Source organism: Trichosurus vulpecula, chromosome 1 (genome assembly GCF_011100635.1).
Source record: "Trichosurus vulpecula isolate mTriVul1 chromosome 1, mTriVul1.pri, whole genome shotgun sequence".
In the NCBI taxonomy this organism is placed as follows: domain Eukaryota; kingdom Metazoa; phylum Chordata; class Mammalia; order Diprotodontia; family Phalangeridae; genus Trichosurus; species Trichosurus vulpecula.
Window position 1 is genome coordinate 67376349 of NC_050573.1, and position 21011 is coordinate 67397359.

Sequence of the window (21011 nt, forward strand, 5' to 3'; positions counted from 1 at the left end):
AGGAAACTCATTCCAGGCAGTTCCCAGGGAAGGGGGAGGGAGCGATTTGGGCTTGAGGGGCCTGTGTTTAGCTACTCACCCGCCTTTGAACCAAAGCGAGTTAGACATCTCTCCTTCTCCTCGGGCCTGAGGGATAATCACAACTCTGTGACATTCTATCCAAAGAGCAGTCACCATTCCTTCCACCCCACTCCAACTCACAGATGGATACCCTGGGGGGATTTCTCTGAACCTCCAGGATCCTGGCTCTTCTTCCCACCTGGGCCTCCTTAGGGGAGCAAAGCCCCCATGGTCTCTCCCAGACCCTGGAGCTGAGCCTCCATCTTACAGCTCCATAGCCTGTTTGAGAGGAACTTCCCCGCTGCCCTGATCCCTCCCCCTCAGGGCTTCCTGGCCATCAATCCAATTTCTTTTAGCTTTTATCTATCCAGTCCTCAGTATTTTAGTCTATTGAGATGGAGGGTCCCAGGGATGGGGTGGGGGTTAATGTTAATGAGTGTTAATGAGTAGGGAAGGGGTGTCCTCTGGCAATGGGGCAAGAGAGTTTGAGCCAATCCTAGGTCCATCCTATTCCTGAGACCCTTGGGAGATGGAGTGGATTATAAATAGGACAACTTTGATCCTGGCTCAGTCATTATGTCTTGATGTGACTCTGGACAAATCATTCACTTGTCCATTCTAAATCACAGTGAACTCCACTGTCAATTGGGGGTGATATTTTCACAGAAGTCTGCCTTGAGGAAATTCTATAGAAATGACAGAGGACGACTGTTATTTTAGAAGTTTGAATTGGAGCAGGTTTCCCCACCCACTGCCTGGATGACAGTGGAGAGATCTCAGCGTCTGATGTATTTTGATGAAACGTTCATTTGTCTCCCCTGCATCTCTGAGTTGCAACCAAAAAATCCTGTTTTGGAGCCTAGCAAGCTATGCCAGGCATGAAAGAAATGCTGAGGGTGTGAGAAGAGGGCAGAGAAAGACCAACTGCCTTCTTGGGATCCCTGCCCATCTCCTAGACTGTGCCTTCTTCCCCCTCCTGCTGCTCTGGTGTCCATTGGGGACCCTGGCGGAGGGTACACACCTACCTGTGCCAGTGGTGCTCACAGGGCATGAGGGCAGTGATGGTGATGAGCAACTGAAAAGCATGAGAGGACCCGAAGGGCAGCCAAAGGCAAACAAAAAAAGAAATAATGGAGGATGGAGGAAGGAGGGGTAAAGGGAGAGGGGCCAGAGCCTGGCAAGGGGAGGACAGGAGATTCAGTGGAGATCATGAAGGGAGCCAGGGGACAAATGGAGACATGTCCCCAACCCCTGCCCAGCTGAGCTTTGATTCAATGCAGCCCAGCCTGAGGCTCTCTCAGCTACCCAGTCCAGCTCCTTCCTCCCTCTGACTCCCATCCCAGAACCCAGCCCTGCCTGCCCATGCTAAACTTGCCCACCTTCTTAACCCTGATATTAGTCTTGACCATTATCTGACAGATGACCTTCACCTTAATCCTGATCATGACTATGACCTTAGATGCAAACCTGACTCTGAATGTAATAACTCAACTCAACCTTGGCCCTGCTCATGAATGCTATCCTAATCCCAGAGCTAACCCTGATCCTTATCCAAATTCTACCTCTAACCTCAATGCTAACCCCAATGTTGTTGTTCAGTTATTTCAGTTGTGTCCAACTCTCCCTGACCCTGTTTGGAGTTTTCTTGGCAGAGATACCGGAGTGGTTTGCCATTTCCTTCTCCAGATCATTTTACAGAGGAGGAAACTAAGGCAAATAGGGTTATGTGACTTGTCCAGGGTCACCCAGCTAGTAAATGTCTAAGGCCAGATTTGAACTCAGAAAGCTGAGACTTCCTGATTCCAAGTCCAGTGCTCTATCCACTGCACAACCCAGCTGCCCAATAAACCCAACCCCAATGCTTGGAACTAACCCTAAAACCAAGCCTAACTTAAACCTGAGCATAACTTGAATTGAAAGGCCAACTTTGACCTTCATCATAACCTCAATCCTGACCCCAAACCTAATCCTGATATTTATCCTAACCTCCACCCCAACCCTGAATCTCAAATCACTACATCTAGCCCTACAAACCTGGAAACATCCCAAACCAGTCTAGACCCACTCTCGGCTTGTGACACTGACGATCTTGGTCCCCTCCTAGTGGGGGCGGTCCCTTCACAGGGCACACTCACCTCCTGGAGCTGCATTCGGACTTTGTTGAATACTCGTAGCCAGTTGGCCTTGGCTCTGGACATGGAGTCCTGCCCCTCTTCATCTTCCTGAGCCCTGTAACTGAGACCGGCCCCACCCCAGGACCAGCATTTAGGTTCCCCTCTGGGTCCCCAGTGTCTGGATCTCTAGTGTCTCCCATGTACCAATATCACTGGCTGTTTGAGGAGAGGCTTGGGGTTCCCTGGTGAGATGGGGGCCAGACCTCATGCTTCCATCTGGAGAGATGGTCAACGAGTAGAGAACCCAAGCATCTTGGGCCTCCCTGGCCATTTTCAGGGTCTATAGCTTTATCACCCAGTACTCTGTATAGCCTGGAGCCCAGGACTAGACTCTGAGCCCGCTTGTTTCTTGTTCCTCTTCCCCTACTCCCTACCATGGTTACATCTGCATCATGCTTCCTTTACCTCTCTTCCAGCTTCGGAGGTTCTGGCTCAGGTGCCCGCTCTGCCCCAGACACCTCCTCAGCTCCCGCTGGCTCTGGAGGCATCTTGGCCCCTTCAAGGGCTTCTCCAGACACTGGAGAGGCTTTCTCCTCCCTTTCCGAGGAGGTGGGTGCAGTGGGGAGGTAGCTGTCCTCCTTGGAGTACTCTTCCTCATTCTCACTGTAGCGCCCCTGCCTCAGCTCTTCATCCTCCAGGTCTTCCTCTAAGTCTTCTTCTAGGTCTTCCTCTTCCAAGTCCTCTTCCTCCTCTTCTTCTTCTTCCTCCTCCTCCTCATTCTGATCCCAATGAGGGGAGTCTTTGTGGTAGCTCACCGAGCTGTGGCAGGAGTGGTAAGAGTCTCGGTCCCTCTCTTCCTCTAACTCGGATCCCTGCAAGCTCTGGTCATCTGGATCAAAGTCCTCACTCAGCTGGGAGCTGCCCTGGCTCAGTTCCCCTGAGGAGGCATAGCGGCTGCTACCAGTTGGGCTGTATGGGTGGCAGGGTTGGGAGTGGGGAAAGAAGAGATATAGATGGATGTTAAAAGTACAGTTGTCTCCAATTTAGAAGTCCCTGTGCCCTTTCCTTCCAATCTTGAGCATGGGGTAGCCCTCAGTGGGATGGGGTATTCATCCTAAGGGTGAATACTCATCTAACCCAAAATTAGAATAGCCTGGAACACTAGCAGGTAGTAGAAAAGCATCAGGCCAGGAAGCCTAGAGCCCTTTACTAAAGCCCCAGCTCTGCTATTGGCCAACTATGGGACATAGAGTGAGGCTTCCCCTCTCTGAGGCTGTATCCCCAGGAGAATAATCCCTGCTCTGTCTGCCCTCCAGGGCTTTGGTGAAGAATGAATGAGAAACTATACAGAAAAGTGCCCTTTTCCACAGGGAAGTATAAAAGCCCAGTACAACTAATGTAAGGAGATGGCTCTATTCTTCTCCCCATTCCACTTCCTTCTCTCTCATCAGAGCAGAAATGTCCTGGATGCCAACCCTACAGCCCAGGGAGTTTAAATCCAGGACACAAGGAGCTGTTGGCATCTGTCCCTAAGCCTTATTCTTCAGCCAGCTGACTAAGGACCCACTATTCTAAAGGAAAAGAACACGTTCTCTAAAAATCTGGCTAAGTAGGTGGAATGTATTAAAATGGACAGTGCTGACTCCCTTCGGAGTCTAGATGGGTACGGTGCTAACCTTCGCTTACCGTCAAATACCATTTTCACCTCAAATTTATTTCTATGTCTTTGTTCCCCATAATTCCTTTGATCCCCCCTTCCATCTCTCTTCCCTGGAGGACCCACAGATCAGCAGCCAACTGCTCATTATGCCATCTTAGATGAAAACCATGTCCAATATCTCTCTTCCTTCTACCCACCTTGAGTCCCCCCCATCCTCCCTTCTTCCTCCCCTACCCTCACAACAAACAAATCCAAAACAGAGACAGGTGGACAAACCAAAAGGACAAGAAGAGGCCCCCCAAAAGGCAGAAAAGCTCACCATGCAGACAAGGACAGGGGCAGTGTGGGGGAGGCCGATACCACATCCACGGATACATCTGGCTGGCTTAGAAAGCCCCCAGGAGTCATTTCTGACTCAGACGTTCTGGCCCTATGGTCCCTAAGGGTCTGGGCCAGGAGCTAGAACACCTGAGTTCTAGTCCTAATTCTATAACTGAATGAAAGGTATAACCTTGACTAAGTAAGATATTTCTACTCTCTGGGCTGGGTTTCCTCCCTCTTCAAAAGGGGATAATAACCCATAGTCTGCTCCCCTTCCAAGGCTTGTGTGTGGCTCTAATGGGAGACAACATGAGAAATGGCCTCCATGTAGATTCGTACCATCATCATCAATACAGATAAGTGGGAAGAAGGCCACCCCCATTAGGTATATGACTTTGTACAAACCACTTAAACTCTCTGGGTCTCTGTGGCCTTATCTGCAGCAATGAGTTCAATGATACCTCACCTGCCTTAAGGTTTGGGGCTGGAACAGATGGCCTCCTTTCCCACTGTGGGAGCCACAACCCTATGAGGTTTATTCTTTCCTATTAAAGGAAGCTGAAGGAGACTGGGAGAGGCTCCCCACGAAGACAGGAAAGAGGGCCTCCTGGGGAAGGGGCCATGGGAGAAAGATCTGCTTAAAATGCCATTCATTCTGCTGATTTCTGGAAAATGGTCCCTCCAACTCATCCAACAAGGAGTCACATGGACCAGGGGTGATTGGCCAGCGGTATCGGCCTGCCCCAGCCCACGAGGACCAGACCACAGCACTGGACGGGGCATGAGGCTCACAACAGGGAAAGGACCCACCTATCTGACAGGTCTAGGGATGGCCTGTTCTCAAGGGAATAATGGCGGCGGGTTGGCCGCCCCCGGCCAGCCTCCGAGTCGCTGTGGCCCCGAGTAGTTGGATCGACGCTACTGAAGCGTCTGCCAGGGAGTGGGGAAAGGGGAGGAGGAACATGGTCAGCAGGTAGGGGAGGGATGTTTAGCTAAGGCTCCCCCTGGGGAGGGGAGGGCAAGTGTTAATGGGTGGAGTCATCCTGGGATCAGCTCAGCTGGTGCCACGTGGCAGGAGGGCTAAGCTCTGCCCCCTTGCGTACACTGAGCTCATGAATGTCCCAAGAGACCAACCCATTTTCAGGGCCCCACACATTTGGGTTATTTGTTCAAGTTGCAGCATCATCTTTGGGTTAACCAAGAACAGCTCCTTTAACTTGCCTGGTCCTGATGACAACTTAATTCAATTTTGAAAACCCAACCAGTGTTAGATTAAACACCAACAGTTTGCTCCTTGCAGTGATCCTGCACCTGTGGGTGAGGCAGCTTCCTCTTGCTAGAGTAACAGTGGTCCTAAACCTAGGGGCCATGAACTTATTTTGGTCATAATTGCTTTTCAATAATTTTTCTTTGTAATCCTCTGTATTTTATTTAATGCATTTTAAAACATCGTTCTGTTCAATCTATAGGCTTCATCAGACTGTCAAAGGGATCCAGGATAAAAAAAAAAGGTTAGGAGCCTCTGGACTAGAGTTTTCTAGGAGCTCAAAACTCTTAGACCTTACCCTGTGCCCAGAAGCAGGGTCTATTTAGTCTTCAGACCCCAAGCTCCATCCACCTCCTCCTTCTCCCCTTCCCTGCACTTTACTCTTCCATTCAACAATATACAAGAAGGCAGACTTGTCTCATAGAGATTGCTGGCCTACAAGTCAGACCTGGGGTTTACTTCCAATACTAACTGGGTAATCTTAAGGAAGTTTGTTGCCCCTTGCTTAGTCTGAGTTTCTTTGTCTATAAAAGAGGAGTTGGACTCGACAATCTCTTTCCTTCCATTCCTGCCTCCCATTCCTCATGCCACCCCAGGATTCTAGATCCTCCCCTTCTCCTCTTCCACTCCCCCCCACTCCAGGTACCTGACTGGAGGTGCTTCTGAGTAGTCTTCATAACTCCTCATAGAATCACTGTAAGAATCCCGGGAATCTCGGGAGCCCAGTGGAGGAGGTCGGACTGAATACTGGTGGACAGAGGCATTTGGCTGGGATGTGGTGTAGTAGGGTGGTGGGATGCTGTTACTGGTCTCGCTGCGGTAATCACTGTCCCGGTCATCCACAGCACTGTCTGGGTCTTCATCTGGAAAAGGTCCCAAAGGAGGAGGAAGGGATGCAGAAAGGAAAAAGATGAAGGGCTGGGAGGTGGGATGGAGGGTTGTCCCCAGTAGACAACCCAATCTCCTCCCCTCCAGGGACTATGGATGGTACCAAAATGCCTTTGGTCTCAAAAAGTGATTGTGAATTTAGGGGTACTCCCCCCAAGACCTAGGGTGTCCTCAATGCCAGCTGCTTTCTTCCCCTCTGTCCCTATACTAAGCAAGGTTAAGTATCTCATGCAAGTCAAAGAAGGTTGTCTTTAACGTGGGATGTGGCATGTTTCTCCCTATATGGGAGAGACTGTAAAAAGAAGATTGGAGGGAGGAAGAGCCTGTCAGCTGGGTCATTGTGATGCTTGAGGAATGGAGCTGTATGGGCTTTGAGTAAAACAAGGGGCAAAGAGAAAGGAATAAAAGAGAGGTGATGGAGAGATCCATGATGGCACATAGGAAGTGTAGCGGTTTAGGACACAGTCCATAGAAAATGGATGGCCCAAGCTGGAGAGAAGAAGGGAGGAGACAGGATACAGGATATTAGGGCTCTATATGGGAGGCAGAGGTAGGCATACATCCAGGGCTTAAGTAGGCCTGGAGAAGGAAGTAAGGAGGACTGGTTTACCAGGCTCCAAGTGGACCTTGAAGAGACACCAGTGGCATGGTGCCAGCTCCATGATGTCTTACTCTTTTCCAGAACCAACTATCCCCAATGGTTTTGAGGCTACAAGCGCCTTCTGGGGTGGCCAGGCTCAATCCATGGTGCAATGTCAAAGTTGCTTCCTCAGCCCTGGGCTCACCCATCACCCCTTGGTGATACTCCTTCAGAGGTATAGCAACACTGACCCATTGCCTGGGATGTTTTGCTGGAAGCAGGAGGAGAAGATGTAGAGAATTGGGATGGGGAGGGGTTTGAGGGCACAGAGTGGGCAGAAAGCTGTGGACAAAGCAGAAGTTCAGGGCATGGGACCACTGGAATAGTGTCCATCCAGATGCCCGTCCATCCCTCCAGAACTGAGAGGTAACTGAGGGTCCCTGATAACCACCCCCACAACCCTGCCACCATCTTTAGCTTCTTATCTGGACCCTTTTTCACAAAATAGTATAATGGAAGAGCTAGGAAAGAACTTAGGGATCATCTGGAGACTAGATGATCTATTCTGGACTAGAATGTTATTCTAGTCCAACTCTTTCATTTTATGGATAGGGAAACTGAGGCCCAGAGAGGAGAAGACTTGTCCAGAGTTACACTCATCCCTCTCCTCCACAAGAGGAAGGGGAAGAGAAGCAGGGGGGAGGAGAGAATCAACAAGGGAGTAGGTGACAGGTAGGGGAAGAGATATGGGATTGGACATGGGGGCAGAGGGTAGGGAGAGAGATTTGGGCAGAGGTGGAGGTCCTGAAGGTCCCTAAGGGGGTGCTTGTGAACATCTAGTCCCATCCAGTCCCAAATTGCAACCCCCATTATCCGACTGAAGCCTTGCAGGGGCTCCAAGATAAGCCCCAAATTCCCATATTCTTCCTGTGCTCATCAGGTGACATAGGGACACCCCTCCAGCCACCACCAGGGGAGGCCAACCAGAGACTGGAGGATGAGGGGCAGAAGGACAGGGGGAAGGCAGGGATGTGCCAGGCTGTTCAGGGGTTCTCTTCAGTTCTCTTCAGGGGTTGGGTAGGGGAAGGGAGGGGGAACATCGTCAGGGGAGCCATATGCCCCCATTCCGCCCCCTCACACTGCACAAATCGCCGGCTGAGTACTTACTCTGCTGCTCCCCCCAGCCAAAATAACTCCAGTTGCCTACAAAGAAAAGGGGCAGAGAGAATCAAGATGGGCAGGACTTGAGGCAGTGGGCATGGAAGAGGGCACAGGACAGGGAGCACCCTCTGGACACCTGCTCTCTTCCTCCCCCATTGTTCCCAGTCCACCTCCCTCTCTCCGTCACTGCCTCCTGTCCCTCAACCCAAAGCAGTTTAGAATTTTACAGTCGAAAGCAAACTTTTACTCCAGCTTCCCTCCCCCACACTGGAAAAGAATGGGACTGAGAGGGAAGGAGGGAGCAGGGGAAAGTTGGAGAGGAGTGGTAGGGTGGGGAAGAGGCAAGGGAGGAATCAGAGAAAAGTTGGAGGCATAAGGAACATCTTACGAAGGTCGTGCTAAAGAAGTAGGTGCGACCGAAGTCATGGGCTAAGTTAGGGGGAGAGGTAACACTGCTCAGGAGGGAGGGACCCTCAGAGTGGTGCAGGAACTATTTGGATTCCCGGTGCTAGGCACCTAGTAAATGCTTAATAAGTGGGGGTTTTTTCACTCATTCATCTATCTTCTTAGGCAAAGAGCTTGTGGAGTGAGAAGTGGGGGTTTTCTACAGTGGGTGAGGATTTCCTCTCATCAATTTCACTGGAGAGAATCCTCTTCTTGATCCCTCCCCACTAGCGTTTTTTGTTTGTTTGTTTGGTGTGGGCCAGGGGATGTTGATGGGATCAATAAAAATAAAAATACATTATATTTACGTAGTTCTTTAAGGTTTGCATACATTAATTCATTTGAGCCTTCCAATAACCCTAAGAGATAGGTGCCATTTTCATCCTGGTTTTACAGATGAGGAAACTGAGTCTGGGAGAGATTAAGTGACTTGTCTATGTTTGTGTGACAGGCTTTGAACCCTGGTCTTCCTGACTTCGGATCCATGGGACATACCATGCTACCTCAGGGCTCACAGTATATCACTCAGGCTACAGAACATGTGTATCCATGAAGGATATAGCATTGGAGGCTGTAGATGCTCACAGTGGCACAAGCATGGTGCTCCTCATTGAAATAGGTCCCCTCTTCCTTTTTTTGGGAAGAAGGCAAGTGGGGAGAGGCACCTATATCTTAAAGGAGGAAGTGGCCAGTCTGCCTGCATCCCTTGGATGGGGGGCATTCAAATGCTAAGAGTAAAACTTTATAGGTCCTAGGATCATAGAGTTAGACCTGGAAGAGACCATAGAGGCCATTGAGTCCAATAACCTCATTCTGCAGATGAGGCAGACAGGAGGTGAAGCGACTTGATCAAGGTCACACAGCTAGTTAAGAGTCTGAGGCAGGATTTGAACTCAGAGCTTCCTGATGCCAAGTCCAACATTCTATCCACCAGGGTGCCTAGCTATCACTTGACAATTCACAAAGTGCTTCACATGCTTTACCTCATTTGACCCTTGTGGCTACCTTGTAAGGGAGGTCTGGTAGGGATTATTATGTTTATTTTAGAGATGGGGAAAAATGAAGTGCAGGAAAGAGAAGTGATTCACTCAAGGTTGCAGTACAAAGTGGAGCCAGGACTGGATTCTTGGCCTTTGGGCACATCACATGACACAGATATCCCCAAAACTCCCAAATACTAGAGCACTAGGCAAGGAGGTCATAAGATCATAGATTTAGAGCTGGAAAGGACCTTAGAGGCCAAGTCCAACACCCTTATTGAATAGCTGCATAGGCACGGAGACATTAAGTGACTTGCCCATTTCACACAGGTAGTTAGTGTCTGTGTCGGGGGTCACACTCAGGTCTTGCTTGACTCCAAGCCCAGCCCTCTAGCTATGATGACATCTCAATTTAGAACAGGAAGTTACCTAAGAGTACAGCCCCCTCCCTTTACAGGTAAGGAATCAGGCGAAGAGAAATTACCGGATTTGCTGTAAGTCAAATAGCTAATAAGTAGCAGAGTCAAATTTGAACCAAGTTCCTCTGCCTGAGACACAGCACTCCTTCCCCTGTGACATGTTGACTCTCCTACAGGCTAACTCTGAGCCTCATTCCATCACCCCGTCAATGAGAAAAGCTGCCCTGGCTCCCAGAAGTTAGTGATGCTACCCCAGATGCCAGGCATGAGGTCAGAACACCCACTGCCAATTTTATCTCCCTTGCCTGCCCACTCTCCCTGGCACTTGAATTCAAGCCAGGGCTTGGACAGAGAATCCTCAGACTCAAATTTGGCTTTGGCCCTGGGTTTTCGGACAAAGAGCCTATTGCTTGAGCTTTTACTTGTCAGAAGCTTTCCTGGTCCAGGTGCTGTTCTTCTCACCCACTGGCCTTGGACTGTTGTGTCCCCAGATGGATGGAGCAGCCTTGGGTCAGTAGGGCATGGATGACCCTCCCAAGCTCAGAGGCTCATCCTGGAACCCAAAGCTGAGCTGAGATCTTAGCTGGTAGGGAAATATGTCTATTCTCAATCCATCAGATTCCTTGACCAGCCAGCCAGCTGTTTGCAAGCATTAGCCCCAGCAGGTTCACCCCAATTGGTTCCTTATTAGGACAAGGGGAGTCCAAAGGCAACTGACAGTGGGATCTGTGGAGCTGTTCTCTTTTAGGGCTTTCTTAGTTCCTATAGGTCTCTTTGTTGCTAACTGTTTACCCAAGCATTTGACCAAGTAGGTGGCTGAGGAGGAAGGAGGAAAACAAAGGTATTTACCTGACATACATCTCTTCCATACCTTCTTGGGATTCTAAATCTCACCCAATCCCCCACCTGATTCTACCTGCCAAAAGGATGAGCAGGCTCTCTGTTCATGCTCCCAACATTCTCTATCCCAAATTTCCCCGTTTCCCTGCTCTTTCCCCTTTGCAGGACCTAGAGCAGGTCCCCATACCAAAAAAAGAGAACCCCTCATGTCTGGAGAGTGCTTTCAATTCCCCAGATAATTTTAAAGCTACCATTTCATTTGATTCCCACCATAACTTGGGAAGTTAGCAGAGATTATTCTGTTCATTTGACAGATGAGGCAACTGAGGCACAGATAGGTTGAGTGTCCTGCCCTAGGATACACAGTGAGTTAGTGGCAGAACTGGGTCTAATAAATATAACAACTGTTCCCACATTGTTATAGTGCCCCACGGTTTATTGGATATTTTGGAACCCAGGTCTCCTTGCTCCTAGCCTTGCCTCTTTCCACTAGATTGTTCTTCTAGCTTCTGAGTAACTGGCCATTCCCCCTTCCAACTCTTTCCCTCAATCCATCCCAGGCACATGTAGAGTCGGGTTGGGGTGGTAGGGATGATGGATGACAGGGAGATATGTGAAGGTGAGAAGGAGGATAGGAGAAGGACAGAAGGGAAGAAGAGCCAAGGAGAGAGGGGCTTAGGAGAATAAGTCATGGCTAGGGCTCTGGAGGAGGTCAGGGGTTGCTAGAAATGAGGGATAGCTCTACTGCTGAAATGCTTCCCCCAAACAGAGAATTTGAATCTGGTGGTGTATAAATTCCAGACCGGGTAAGTAGAACTGGGAGTTCAAAGGTAGAAGTCATTAGAGGTCTACTGGGTTGTTTTATTATTCCTTTTTATTTTTACCTCAGAGAAGTGGGTCTGCAAGGGGAATCAGACCTGAGTAAGCCCAGCTCCTTGGAATGTGAAGACACAGCACCTCGGGGGACACCAGGAGGGATCAAAGCCAAGAACTCTATCTCAGAAGATGCCCCAAACCCAAATCCCAGGCGACACCAGCCCCAGGCAGGAGGGCAGGCAATAAGGCTGTGGGAGGATGTGCTGCCCCCACTAGTGCCCTCTGCCCCGGGGAAGGACACCGCTCTTTAAGGCCACGAAAGGAAGAGAGCAGTACTTACAACACTGGGAGCTGGGGACCGGAAGAGGCTTGTCCTGTTCTTCTTGGAATGAATACTGAAAGGAGAAGAGAGAATGGGAGAAGGAAGCTCAGGGAAGGGCAGAGGACTCTAGGCAGCCCTAAGTCAGAAATGTAGAACCCAGGTATCCCATTGGCTACCTAACCACAGATCTGTCCTACCCCATTCTCCTCCACCAAGAAAAAGAATCTGGACACCCAGTAGACTTAAGGAGCTGCTCACACAGTCCCCAGAGATAGCCATGTGTTGGGGCAAACAGAATCTGGGCACCACGCCTATGTCTACTCACATCATCCTGGTCCCTCATAGCATTCAACTGCTCCAGCTTCTTTGCCCAATAACGAGCTTCTTCCTCAGGGATATCTGAAAACCAAATCCACATCTGTCATCCCAGCAGGAAGTCCTGAGTCCCTGAACCTCCCATGGGACATGGATTGAAGTATGGGAGAGAAAAACAGGTTGTCCCAAAATAATGGTTGGTGAGGAGGGATGCAAGAAGAGAAAGGACAAAGATGGGGAGAAAGGAAGAGAGGAGGTGGGGAAGGAGAAAGGAAAAGTGAATGAGAGAAGGCTGCTTCGTCTACAGGTACTCTTAGTGATGGATGGCCAAGAAAAGAGGCAATTCATCATTAGGAGCAGCTCATCATTGGCATTAATTAGGCAGCAACATGGCAGCAAATTTAGTTCCTGGAAGGCATGAGCAGGAAAAGCTTGGAGCGTCCCTTTGATCTTCTTTCTTCTCTTCAATCTTCTCCACTCTTCTCTCCTTTCCTCTCCTTTCTCTTCTGCCTCTCTCTCTCTCTCTCTCTCTCTCTCTCTCTCTCTCTCTCTCTCTCTCTCCCTTCTCCCATACTTCGGCTTCTCCCACCTCCAAAGTAGGTCCTCTCTACAAAAGTCTTCATCTGTTCACTCATTATGGTATGTAGGTGAACCAGGAATGGAAGATTTTGCCAGAGGAGTGTTAGCTCTGGCAGATCCTACTAAACTGGAAAGACTTTGGGTATGGTCCTAGCAACAGGCTATCCAATCCACGGACTGGCCCAGATTAGTATAGAGACTCACATTACCAGTACGTTGGTTATTAATTGATGAAATCTTTGGCCATGGCAATTCACTGGAACAAATAAAAGTATAAAATGCCTTTGATTCTGATTTGACAGTGACTAAAGTAGCATGGTTGAAAAGAAGGTAGAGGGTGCTAAGAATCTTACCATTTTTAGGCTCTCTACAAAACATCAGTTTAAACACCAGCACTCTAAATGTAAGATCTTCGTCCAATGACCAGTGAGTGGACCAAGTCCTGGAGCAACTGAACCTCATCCACATTCACATTCTTTACATGAAATCAGAAGACATCAAGAAATTGCAGCTAAGTGAAAGTCTGGCTCTCAAGTTCCCAGCAGAAAAGTAACTAAAGTGACTAGTGGAGTTGGTTTCCTAATGCACTCGAGGATAAGAAAGATCATTTCATGGTCACCTCAAATTGTACTGCTTATGATGAGCATGGGCAAGGAGACCAACAGGAAGATAGTTGCAGCAACTATAACCATTCCAACTCACCTATTAAGATAAACTATTGTCTCTAAGTCCTCTTTCAAAAATAGATACCCATAATCCTGTGTTCTTATAATCTTACAAAAATGAATAAAAAAGATATTGGGTCTAATTATCATTTTTTCTTAGAAAAGTGTAATAAATATAAAAGTCACCACAACTGGGAGGCCAAAAGAACCCAGAAAGCAATTCAGCTAGCAAACGTTGATTTTTGCCATCCAGAGAGGTATAAAAAGCAAAGGCCATACCACTTTAGAATACAATACTTGTTCATTTGCAAAACATCACAGAAAAGGAGGATGGGAGATTTTTTCATAGTATTGCCTTATAGAAGAGTGAAAAGCAGTGAATGGGAAAACAAGGCTCCAAATAATTGGTGTAGGATCCAACAAAGCCCCATAATTTTGACAATATTTATAGCTTAAATGGGAAACTCAACAATAGATATGAAATATATACTTGCCAGCATTTCTATATAATTTATTTTCATCATAAATAACAGTAGAATCTCCATATATAGACTCTACCACATCAGTACTCAATGTGGAAGTAGAATTGGCACTCAAAGTAGTGAGAACAGCTTTACCTAACCAAATGCACAAGAAGTCCATATGGAGGTGATCTTTTTAAAGGCATGAAAGAATCAGTTTTGAGGATATTGCAAAGGTGAGGAATTTCCAAAAGAATGAAAAAAACCCATGGACAGCATTATTACTGAAAAGATACCAGTAAGCATAAATCAATACTTTCTTTCCCATCTACATAAAGATTTTGTAAGAATGGTCTAGATAGGTGTTGAGGGTATCCTGGATGAAAATACAAGAAATGAATAATAGATTTCTACAATCGAATTTCCATATCATACCTCATCTTCATAGCCATACAAGGAAAGGTATATTTGTTGTTGCTCAGTCGTGTTCAATTCTTCGTGATCCCATTTAGGATTTTCTTGGCAACAATACTAGAGTGGTTTGCCATTTTCTTCATCAGCTCACTTGACAGTTGAGAAAACTGAGGCAAACAAGGTTAAGTGACTTGCCAAGGGTCACACAGCTAGTAAGTGTCTGAGAATGGATTTGAACTCAGGAAAATGAGTGTTTCTGACTCCAAGTCCAGCGCTCTCTCCACCGCACCACCTAACTCTACCCAATGAAAGGTATAGAAAATACAAAATCCCATTGTGTTTACTGTTCATTGATTGCCCCCAAAAATAAATAAATAAAGGCATTTGACTGAGTAGAACAAAAATATTTCCCATGTGTAGGTTAAGATTATACAAGATTCCACGACAGATGCGATCACAGACATAACTTTGTTCAATAATTCTCTGAATATCAGTAGGTCCTTAATAAGTGTTTGTGGAATTATAATAACTCACATTTATATAGCACTAGAAGGTTTTCAAAGTGCCTTTTTTACAACAAGCCTGTTAAGTTTTGAAAGAATTGTCATCCCTGTTTTATAGACGAGGAAACTGCAGCTCTGAGAAAGTAAGCGCCTTGCCATGGTCAAACAGAAAGTAAGTGTCTAAGGTGGGATTGAAACCCAGCCTGGCTTCTAATATAGAATTCTTTCCATTATGTCATGCTGCCCTGGTATTAAATTGGTAAGCAAGTTAGGCATAAAACAGAGAGACATATGCTCGACAATTGTCTTTGCTGATGTCACCAAGGATAATGTAGGCTAAATGGAAAGATTCCCAATTGATTGCAAGGATTTCCAGGTATTCCTATTTTCATTTTGGGCTAATAGCATCAAGCCCAGCACAGTAAAGGGTCTCCTAAAGTTATTGTCATGTATGGGACTGTTAGCTGACTGTTTTTCTGAGTCTAACTCCAGGTGTGAGTATCAAGGAAGGCTGACCCAAGATGCCAGCAGCCCTGTGAGAGGGCAAGCATGAGCTGCAGGTATGATTTCTTGGCAAAGTTGAGAGGGCAACTGTTCAGCATGTGCTGAGGTGGGACCCTTTTGACTTGATTTTCTTAACTGAAGCCTGGCAGACTAGGCCTGGCTCAGTGCAGCTTGCAGTTTGACATAACTTCTGCCTGGAGCTGATAGGAAGCTAGGGAAAATATGGTCGCCTTACTCTGAGTCCTTACTCTTGGTGGCAAATTTCTATAATCAGAAGGTTTTGTAAGTACAGTAAAAAAAAATTCTATTGATTATGGAACATCTTAGATTACTATAGGACTGGGAGTAGCATTTTTGCATAGGTCCGTATATAAGTTAGATTTTCTCTCAGTAATGGTATAGAGACAATTAGGTCAAGGGCTTGTGAGAATATTATTTTGCTATTTGGTTAATATCAGGCTTGTCTAAAGCTATGTTACAATTAGTAATGTTAAAAGAAGAATGGCTTGTGGTTTATTCTGTAAATGCCATCAAAGAAACATGGCATGACAAAAGTTTATGATATTGTATGTACTGTGATAAAAATTGGTTATTTAGTGTGTTTATGTATGTACTGGAGCCTGTTAATTCCTTAAGTGAGATATCATCCTTCTGGTGAGGAAATTAATAATGAGTGAATGTAAAATATAAGAAAGTGGGTTCTGATGTGAATTTCTTAAACAGAACAACTGGTCAAGGTTCCAATTTTGAATTTGTAAAATGGTTAGGGTTATAAGGATTAGAAATGGTAACTTAAAATTGTGCTAAGGTGACTTTTGTAGGAGAATGGACGGAAACCTGGTTCCTATAAGAAGACAAGAGGAAGGTGCTGGGATTCTGTGCTGAGAGCAAATGCCAAGGACCAGAAGACTTGATGCTCCCTGCTGAACAGCTATACTGGAAAAGACTTTTTGAATCTTAAAGGGACAATCCCATCATTGTTTTCCTTTGGGTCTCTGTATCTGTATTTACAAAGGGGACTGCCCCCTTTGATTTGTCAATGCGTCAGAGATTTTGAGGAATAGAAACCTTAGAAAAGGGTAATGGGGATGCAACTTATATCAGCAATGATGTGTGAAGTCTTCAGATTAGTATAAAGAAGAGGGGGGACTATATGGGGTGGATAATTGTGAAGACTTCACAGGGTATGTCTAATGGAGAGGTTTTGGGATTTGGCCTTGTAATTTTGGGAAGGCATGCCCTTCCCTCTCTCTCTCAGATGTTAGAAGATAATGAACTTCCTGTGAGCTATTTGTTCTCTGCTCTGGGAAGGGTTTCTCCTTCTCCCATCCCATTTCTCCTCCTAGACTTTCAGACGCCACCCTGGCAGTTGAGTTCTGATAGGGAAAAACCTGAAGGAACCGGATCAATCTTGGTCCTCTGTGTAGTTTTCGCGCCTAGACTGTAAGCCTGCCTCTCAGCCAATGGTGAGAAGGGATAGAGGTGGGTGGGAATCTTTTTCATTAAGACTATAAATTAAGGCAGGTTCTCTTTTACTTTGCCTCCTCCCTTATGGAGGTGTGCCCAAGTCTTGCAAGGTTTGTATAATAAATTTACTTTGTTTCTCTTAAAAAAAAATAAAGTTATTGTCATGTGCCATCAGAAGAGACAAGACTAGCATGTCTACACTCAAAAAGCTAAGTGGATAGGGAATGCATGTTACCCAGATGATGAGAAGCAGTTGGATGGGCAACCCAAGGAGTTAGTACATCAGTGCATATACCTGGGATAGGCATGGCAAATGGACAATAAATTGGACAGAAGGTCAGAGCAGACTGGATAGCTTTTGGGAAGCTGCTCATTACTTTCAGTGATTCCAGGTTGAAGAAGTCCATCCTTTCGAACATCAACAGTCTACCCACAAATCATAAAATATCAGGACCTCAAAATTGCCGGTGACCCAAAAGGCAACAGAAAGTTGCAGATGGCAGAACAGATCCCTTCTCAGGATCATGTTTTCAAATGCACAAAATAACACACACAGAATTACAAAAGAAACCAATTTAAATATAACAACCAATTTTTTTTTAAATCCAAGGCCATGGCCCCCAGATTAAGGACTCCTGATCTAGAGGAAGACTTCCAGAAAGCTGAGTAACTCTTGTATGGAGAATTGATGGAAGGACATGGACAAGAATTATATAGGATGAGAAGATGCTTGTGATCAATATCACTGGAGATACAGCCTGCATCAACAGGACCATGGGTCCATCAAAGACTTGTTAGAGTTTGCACTCTATAAATAGAGTCTCCTTCCCTAACACTCAATCAAAGCAATCTCCAGGCCAGTCGTCAGTCCCCTCTCACTCCAGGGCTGCTCTGTCCTGCCTTGGCACTCCTCTGGAACCAAGGCTGATGCCCTGGAAATGAGAAGGTGCTAACAATGACAGTCTTGTGGTGGAGAGAATAAAAGCTACAGGTAGGATTGAAGAAAGCAATTGCACAAGGTGTCTCCAGCAGAAGGGTGGTAGAGCTGTCCTCAAGTCCCCTCCTTTTCTGTAACTAAGCAGAATTGCTAGGGTCCTAGCCCTCATTTCCAACTGCCTGAGAGAAATGACTGGCTAGGAAATTGATCTGTACACAGTAGATACTTATTAAAGAATCTCAGGGCACCTACACCAACCCTTACCCAATCAGTGATCCCTTCTACAACATCCCTGATAAGAGATTATCTAATCTTCTCTCGAATATCTGTACAGTGAAGGGGAGCTCATTATTTCTTAGCAATACAAGTTGACATTCTGCAAGTGGGACAATCCAGTCTGGAACAGGAGGAGGAATGCTTTCTTTGATGTTCTGAATATTTAGGGAAAGAGGGCAAAGCTGTCTATCGGTGATGGTGAAGCTTGAGGCCAATATGCAGAACTCTACCAGGGCTCAGAATTTCTTAGTTCTACGTCAAGGTGAGAAGATGAAGGGCTGGATCTGGCTTAGGGAGAAGGGCTCAGAACATTCTCAAGAGAGAGATTCTTACAGAATCTGAGTGTGTAAGAGAGAGAAAGAACCTCAGAGGTCATACAGACCAATTCATACCTGAACGGTAATCATCACTGTCACATTCCTGAGAATGAGAATCCTCACCTTCTACTTGAGAGTCTTGAATAACAGCAAACTCACTACCCCTAAAAAGATCCCATTCCTGTTTTAGCCAATTCTAATTGAGATGAAGCTTTTCCCTTATACTGAGTTTGAATGGACTTCTTACCAGTTGCTCCTCATTTTATCCTGTGGGGTAAAGGCCAACAAGACTTGGCAATACTTGAAGACAGTAATCATGTCCCTCTAAATCTTTCCTTCAGGCTAAACATTCCTTGTTCCTTCACCTTATGCACATATTTCAGGGTTTCCAGTTCCTTTCCTATCTTGGAGTCCCATCTCTGGATATATTCTAGCTCATCAATAACCTTCCTAAAATGTGACACCCAGAATAGCTCACAATCTCCATGTATGGCATGATTGGAGCAGAGGACAATGGGTGCCTTCACCACCTCCATCCTAGACACCATGCCTTTGTAAGGGCAGAGTAGAACAGCACTGGGCAGCTAGTGGGTGCAGTGGGTAGGGTGCTAGGCCTGGAGTTAGGAAGATCTGAGTTCAAATCTGGCCTCAGATACTTACTAGCTATGTGACCCTGGGCAAGTCACTTAACCCTGTTTGCCTCAGTTTTCTCCTCTGTCAAATGTGCTGGAGAAGGAAATGGCAAACTGCTCTAGTGTCTTTGCCAAGAAAACCCCAGATGGGGTCACAGAGAGTTGGGCACAACTGAAATGATTCAACAGCAACTGTTTTGACCACCTCATTATGTTGTTGAGGCATATTGAGCTTAGAATCTATTGGAAAGGCCTTGATATTATCCTTAGCATTCACCACCAGTCTCAGCTCATTCTGGGATTTAGTGTGGCTAACACTATCCTTAAAGGACCACAACATGCTTTGTACTCATTCTCTATCACTTGTGCTTGATTTCTTCCTCAGGTGTCCTTTAAATCTGAATGGGGGATGTAGTCACAGTGTAGCCACAGTGCTGTCAAGGCAGCTCACTCTTTTCTTCTGTATTAGAATCATTTGCTTTTATATAACCAGAATTTCTTTCTTTAAAAAAATGTCATCACTCTTGAGCTGACTTCACCTGTTGGATCTTACAATACTACCTATCCCTTCTCTGAATTCTGAAATCCATCCTCTTAAACATAGGAAACATACCAGGCAATGCCCTCCTTCATCTATCACAAATTCTAACATTCTCCCAAGTTCTACTTGGGCTTCCGGGTACTCTTCATTGTTTAGAATCAGGTTGACATGCCGGTTTTCAGCTATCCAGCTTTTAGCAGAGAACTTTAGCAGGTGGTCATATAGTTGAAGTAGCTCATCACAGTTGTATAACTCTTCTTTGTGATCTGTTTCTAGAAATCATCATCCATTTTTTCCTTCTGGCCAAGCAGTCTATAACATACTCTTATTATAATATCATGTCTGTTCTCTGTTCATTGATCCTCAACCAAATGTTCTCCATCATACTTTCTTCATTTTGGTTCATGGGTGTCCACATAGCAGTATATTTTCTTGATATAAAATGCTAGACATGAGTCAGATTCTAGCAAGTCTCAGAGTGGAGGAAAAGGGGTCAGAGTAGGGCTTGGGGAAAGTTCTGGGAACTCTCCTTGACTGGTAGGTTCTAAGTTCTCCCTCTAGCACTTACCCAAGGGCAGTTCAAAGCGGGTGTCCAGCAGAATTCGATGGAAGGTGGGGTCCTTGGTACCACAGATCTCATTGTCTGTCATGATGACTTGAGAGTCCAGGGTGAGCCATTCTCCAGGGCCCTCCTGAGAAAGAGAACCCCATCAAGTCCAGAAGTGGTTAGAGGAAGAAGGGGGTTAGGGGAGAGAAGAGAACATCAAAAGGTTAAAACCAGTGCCAAAGGAAAATGTTCCTAGAGAAGGGTAGGAGCACCAGGTACCCTTGTACTCCTTCTTCTTCAGTTAATGCTCGTTCTAAGTCTCTTGGTACCCCTCCACTGGGCATCATTTCAGCCAGCCTCTACCACTAGACATTCAAAATATAATGTTATTCTAAGAAAACCACTGAATCTCTTTGGGCAGGGGCTTTAAAGGGGGATCACAGTAGTATTAGGGCTCTGGGTCAAAGTGATGCAATTAGGATTGAGGCCAGGAAAAAGAACAGCACAGGTGCTATGTATCAGTCAAAGAGAAAAACAGAGCACCACCACCCCTTCCTGGTCTACCCTGGGAAAAGGGGAGAATTCCATAAGAAAGACGAGCCAGGAACTATCTGCGGCTCTAGGATACCTCCTTCAGGAAGCTTGTTGGTGCTCCCAGACGTGCCAACATCACCTTTGACAACTCCCTCCTCCTACTGTCCTGCCTCCTTCCCCACTTTTGAACATTTATTCTGTTTCTAAAGGCAGTGCCTGGCTCTTTGCTCCTGCCCCTCCCCCATTCCTTGTGCTCACCTCATTGGACTGGCGAATGGTCCGAAGCGGGATCCACACGGTGCCCACCATGGTGTCCCAGATGAGCCCTTTATTCCAAACTTCCACTGTCAGGCCAAGGTCCAGGCGATTAATTTCACTGGCAGAAGAGGTAGAAGAGGAAAGGGGGAGAGCAGTCATTCATAGGTCCTTAGCCAGAAATGAGACCAT

The 21011-nt window shown here is 46.4% G+C and overlaps 1 protein-coding gene across 1 annotated transcript in view; it reads right to left on the reverse strand.

Annotated features, from left to right (window-relative positions):
* UNC13A (unc-13 homolog A) overlaps positions 1–21011 on the reverse strand; it is an 89018-nt gene that overhangs the window by 46924 nt on the left and 21083 nt on the right. Inside the window, exons 4-13 of the mRNA XM_036740784.1 lie at positions 20823–20940; positions 20052–20175; positions 12198–12271; positions 11891–11945; positions 8058–8093; positions 6069–6285; positions 4966–5085; positions 2640–3143; positions 2196–2295; positions 80–126 (exon numbers count right to left, since the gene is read on the reverse strand). Coding sequence (XP_036596679.1) covers positions 80–126; positions 2196–2295; positions 2640–3143; positions 4966–5085; positions 6069–6285; positions 8058–8093; positions 11891–11945; positions 12198–12271; positions 20052–20175; positions 20823–20940 — 1395 coding nt within the window. The remainder of the gene's footprint in view (positions 1–79; positions 127–2195; positions 2296–2639; positions 3144–4965; positions 5086–6068; positions 6286–8057; positions 8094–11890; positions 11946–12197; positions 12272–20051; positions 20176–20822; positions 20941–21011) is intronic.